We start from the raw sequence: 5,842 nt of genomic DNA, 5'->3' as shown, positions 1-5,842 counted from the left end.
AAGATTAATGGAAGAAATTTGGAAATTTTTTACAAAATGATCAATATATATCCTTTACTAATTTAGAAATTCAAAATAAATTGTTAATGTTAACAAAATCTATAAGTAGTTTACTCCCTAATTTTACTTTCTAAATTTTACTCCCTATGCGGCGGATTCTGATAAGTTATTTTTTTGTGTGGGTCCCAATAAATAATTGAACATCGACGTGCAAGTAAAATGTATTACAAGTACAAGTAGCAGTTTCATATAGTGCATCTCAGTGCATATAAAATGTATTACAAGTGCAGGTAAAATGTATTACAAGTGTAAGTAAATACCGAGCATCAAAACTAAGTGCAACTAACGTTATAACTAGGTGCACATATAGTTATAAGTAGTACGTTGCACCTAGGTGCATGAATGTCAACAAGGTAAACTTACATGCACTTGTAAGTAAAAGTAGATGATGGGTGTCGAATCCAACAAATAATAAATTATTTACTCTTATAAATTGCAATAGTGATGAGTAAGGTCGTACCCACACAGATTAGTTAGACTTATTTTTAACCAAAGATTTAATCAAGGACTAACCAATCCGTGACCACCTCTACTAGTTCCAACTATTCAAAGTTATATTTTCTATCTAAAGCCTTGTTTGTACTTTTTTTTTTTTGAAAACCAAGCCTTGTTTGTACATAACAACGTAGATTAGGCTTGAAAATAGTAAGGAGACTTAGGCTTCTTTACTCCCTTGAAAGGACATTATATGATTGAATATTACTTAACCAATGTCCACTGAAATTCTTCTTCCAATCCAATATAACAGTTCCGCAAGGTCCTTATTAACAGCTCCAGAGTGTGCTGTTGGCATCTAATTTGTCAGGGCAATCCTTTCCAGAATTGCATACTTAGAACTCAAAAATTAAAGGTAACCTTCAATGTTCTTTCTGTGCCAGGATTTAACTACATTTGCAGCAAGTTTAGCAGCAACATATTCCAGTGAGAAATTAGACCTTCTTCCACTTCCATTTCTACATCATCAATATCAACCTGTGTACAAATAACACCTTCCCCACCAAAATTTTCAACTACTTTCTATCAATAAAATCACAAAAATGTCAAAAAATTTATTCCATGAGAATCCATATATCATTTTCGTTTCGTTTCTAAAAGCCTAGCTAGCTAGCGGCCTGAGAATTCAGAAAGTGAAATGGTGGCATTAGTAGGTGTTGCAGTGACTGCAGGTACCCTCTAATAGAAATTATTAGTAATAATAGTAGGCCTGATTTGGGGTCTCCGAATGATTGAGCCATCAATACTTGAAAGCATGCCCATCACTTCTGACATGCTTGGCCTTAGATTGGAGGGTGATTGTGTGCACACTAATGCAATTTCCAACATTCTCTTCACTTCTTCTGCTTTATACTCATTTGGGCCTAAACTCTTATCCACTAGTCCTAGATGTTCCTCATTCTCGTACAATTTCCATGCCTGTATTTATAAAATGATGCAATGCAAAAGTCAAATAATTTGTTGAAGATATCAACATATATAAATCAGCCTCTTCACTCTTCAGATAAGTTGACATTAATTACCAGTTCAAGGAGATACTCAGTTACAGGCTCAACTCGTATTTCAGTGCTCCTTCGCCCACTAATGATCTCCAGGATCACAACACCAAAGCTGTAGATGTCAACTTTCTCTGATAAATGACCATAAATAGCGTACTCGGGCGATGTATATCCCCTGTTGCATGCAACATGCAATAGCATAATTTAGTGAATTGAAATTAAAGATGTGGAAAAGAAAATGTGGCAAAGAAATGAGGCTGTTAGCTAGGCTTACAAAGTCCCTGCAAATTTAGTGGTAAGATGACTCTTATTTTTAGGTGAAAGCCTCGCCAAACCAAAATCAGCTATTTTTGGTTGGAATTCATCATCTAGTAGTATATTGCTGGATTTTATGTCTCTGTGTATGATGCACACCTCATGCAGATAGGAAAGACCCCTAGCTGTACCAAATATTATATCAACCCGTTGCATCCAATTCAGCATCCCCCGATTCTCTCCTGCCAATCATGAAAAATGGGAAAACTTTATAAACCCCAGCACAAGATCAGAGCCAGATCACAATAACAATATATGTTTTAGGGGCACCCACCATATATGTATCTGTCAAGGCTGGCATTTGCCATGTATTCATAAATCAGTAGCAGCTCGTCTGCATCACCAGAATATCCCAATAGACGAATGAGATTGGGATGATGAATATTTGTAATAAGCATAACTTCAGTCTCGAAGTCTGTCATTGCTCTACTGGAAATTATTGTCAGTTTCTTTACTGCCACCACATTCCCATTCTGTAGCGTGCCCTATTTAGTCATAGAAGACTGGGTTTGGTTATTGTTTCTGAAGTTTCTTCAATTCACTGACAAATTGTAATAATATGAGCAAGAAAAAGAATGGGGAAATAGTGAAATTGACTTCTCTTTAGTGGAATCTTTGGTATTGACCTTGTATACATCACCAAATCCTCCTTGACCTAATTTATTTTCTTTGCTGAAATCCTTTGTTGCAGCTTTCAAATCTTTATATCTGTAGTTCTCTGAACCTCTGAACTGAGTTGCCCCCAAAATATTGCCTATAGAAGGAAGAAGACAGTCCATAAGTTAACCAAACAGTGAAAACTCTATGTATCAACTAAAAGAAGGGTAAAATTAGCCACTAAACGATTGAGCTTCACCTCTTCTTGAAGCCTTTGGGCTTTTTGATTGTCTATACCAAAGGAAAATGGCTGCTAATACCAATATGATTCCCACACCACTGACTACACCTGCAATAATAGCTTTCTTCTTTCCTGAACTCCCTGGAGAAGATCAGATCGATAGATGTTAGCAGTTAATCTGCAGGGTAAAAACGAGTGCTAGCTGCTTAAGAAACATTAAGAGAACAGAACCGATTTTATACCTGTTTTTAGGAAGGGTGCTAGGTTAGTTGTCTGGTTATTGGGGAAAAAGCGCTTGTTTGAGTATCTCATGAAGCAATCTGGGGCGACAGATCTTGCAGCGGCAGATTTTGATAAACAAAGCAGTATGTTTCTGTAAGTTATTGTCAAACATGCCTGACACCCAATTTCGTCGATTGTTTCAATACATTGTGCCACCGCAAAGGCGGCAGCACCACCAGCAGAGGCCTCCTGCTTTGCTGCGGCGAAAAAGCCATTAATTCTGGGGGTTGCAAGTTGAAGCTCATATAGCACTTGTTTTGCTGTCGTATTGAAAACATATTGGTCGGGGGCAGTTCGTGTGCCGCAAACTGGATAGGTCCCGTAACCTTTAATCATCTCGTAGAAGTAACTGTTCTCGTACCTATACAAAAACACAACACCTCCAGGTATTTATTTATAATTTATTATCATAAGTTCATAACAACTTAAATTATACCATCTATTAGGATTTATGTAAACGGTTATTTAAATGATATTCAAATTATGGGCACTTTTAATTAACTGATTATGCACACCTTTAATTAACAGATTATGCACCTAAATAAAGAGTCACACTTGTCAGATTTAAAATATATAGTTGTTTGTTACTATTGATATAAATAATACTTCCTTTGTCACATTCTCATTTTATCTGTCATACTTAGTATTCATTTGTTAAATCAAATCTTTTTCTTTGTTTATTTTCTTTAGTATTTTTTTTTTTATTTTTAAATTTGATATTTTGTATTTAATATTTCTTTTAGTGTAATTTCTAAATATATGAATTTATTCGTATACTAATACTAAACTTAATATTACAAAAAATTAAATTAAAAATAACTTCAGTCAAGCCTCGTTAACCGATCCAGATACATAAAATGGGACGGAAGGAGTAATATTTATTACAAAACTTTATACCAATTTAAAATAAATAAAATGTTATTTATAATAGATATTATAATACTTATATGTGAAATTATAATACTACTTAGGATAAAATTAATTGTTACTAATTATAAATATTTTAATGTTTATAATTAAAATTGTGATACTTACACACCTAATTGCCTACAACACAATCTGTCTCAAAAGACATGATCTCACACAAATTTTTATAATACGTTAAATAAATGCAAGTATATAATTTATTAAAGACAGTTCGATAATAGGTTAAGTGCGGGTGCATCATAGGCTAATTGTAGTAGGTGCATAATGCAAGGTAAAGTTTAGTTCATGGTATAACAACTTTGATCTAAAATAATATGATGAAAATTAAATTATATATGCAGAAAACTCGATCACCTGAGGAAGCAGCCATCAAAAACGATATAACCACCGGTTTTTTTGGAGCAGTTCCGGGTTGCAACCACGGCGGCGTCGAGACAGGCGACACAGTCCGCCGTGGAGAGGTAGTTTCGGCACTGCGCCATTGCGTACACAGGCTGCTGAGTGGAGGTGGCAAAGCGTTTGTTGCCGCTGGATAACTGGTTTCTCAGATCAGCAAAGGTGGCGTTCAGTGCCCTCATAGAATCTGGTACGTCGGTGTAATTGAAGGCAGTGCAATCCAGCATGCCTACTTGGTTAGTTTGTGGGTCTGAGAGCGCAGGTTCTGATACTGATACCACCATGATCACCACCGCCAACCACCACCACCTGCCGCCTGAGCCTGCCCCCATATAAATTGCCAGTAGTTCCGTTCCTTGTTCGTTTTTTGGTTTTGTCTTTGAGTGATTGCCGTAAGCAATTAGATTCTATTGAGTCATGTTCTGTCCGCTTCATTAGTAGATCGTATAATCGTTTGGCTCATGATGAAGTGGTCAAGACGGTTGATCCTGGTAGTGGTCCAGCTTTCAGTCTGGTATTCAACATTTTATTCATCAATATATCTATTTGATGTGTTGGTTTTCAAACAAAAAAAAAAAACTATATATATATATATATATATATATATATATATATATATATATATATATATATATATATATACCGCCTATTTTCATTCCTACAAATTTCTTTCAAATTCAAAAGTAAATCTTACGTACTGCTATATCATAGCAATTTTAACATCATTTTCTCTACTTCCTTCAAATTCCAAGCAATTTTAATGATATAATACTCCGTAAAAATATTAACATTTAAATTATTATAAAAAGAAAAAAAATGTCAAAAAAATCCCTGTCAAATTAAAAGCTATCATTCTCTAATTCGTAACGCTTCAAACCAGGCATCAGTCTTTCAAAACTTTAAAGAGGCGTTTGGTTCAGATTATATATAAGATAATCAAGATTATATTTGTTTTGTAATATAAGATTCTTATGTTTGGTTCAGGTTATGTAACTTTTCCAGGAAATCTGATAACTTCCGGATTAAGTTTTTAGTTATTGGAAGGGAATGTGAGATACCTTCCAATTTCTTAGGTAATCTCACATTCTCTTGTTTTATTACTAATGTTGGGCTTTGGATGTTTTAATCAATTTATTTTATTACCGTTGTCTTATTTACATATCTTAGTTTTAAACCAAACACAGAAATCTAACATTCCTAGTAATCTAACATTTCCAGCAATCTAACATTCCCTAAGGTAATCTAACATTCCGTGAACCAAATTCTCAGCAATCTAACATTCCCTAAGGTAATCTAGATGGTATTACATGAAAAAAAAAAAAAAAAAAAAAAAAAAAAAAAAAAAAAAAACTGCCATAGTTACTATCACGCCAAATTTAACGTCGATTCTGGGCTTATTCTCATAAATACACAAATACAAGAACCTAATTCATCAAATGTCATCTTCAATTCTAGATGATAATTGACTGGCCGGTTGGCAAAATTAAAAGCCTTGACAATTTGGGTCTTGGTTTTCACTGGTTCGAAGTCC

At 34.5% G+C, this 5,842-nt stretch overlaps 1 protein-coding gene across 1 annotated transcript; it reads right to left on the bottom strand.

Moving 5' to 3' along the window:
* Window positions 1–1,123: 1,123 nt before the first annotated feature.
* On the bottom strand, window positions 1,124–4,643 carry LOC109180262 (cysteine-rich receptor-like protein kinase 2). Its single transcript, XM_019329752.1, has 8 exons — window positions 4,270–4,643; window positions 2,949–3,349; window positions 2,725–2,847; window positions 2,495–2,622; window positions 2,143–2,353; window positions 1,828–2,050; window positions 1,578–1,728; window positions 1,124–1,473 (listed from the first exon to the last, which is right to left on the bottom strand). The coding sequence occupies exons 1-8, from the start codon at window positions 4,641–4,643 to the stop codon at window positions 1,234–1,236; spliced, it is 1,851 nt and encodes a 616-aa protein (XP_019185297.1). The 3' UTR covers window positions 1,124–1,233.
* Window positions 4,644–5,842: the final 1,199 nt, after the last annotated feature.

The sequence above is a fragment of the Ipomoea nil genome, unplaced genomic scaffold (genome assembly GCF_001879475.1).
Source record: "Ipomoea nil cultivar Tokyo-kokei standard unplaced genomic scaffold, Asagao_1.1 scaffold1026, whole genome shotgun sequence".
Lineage (NCBI taxonomy): Eukaryota > Viridiplantae > Streptophyta > Magnoliopsida > Solanales > Convolvulaceae > Ipomoea > Ipomoea nil.
Note: the sequence above shows the minus strand (reverse complement) of the source record. Positions and strands in the feature narration are given on the sequence as shown.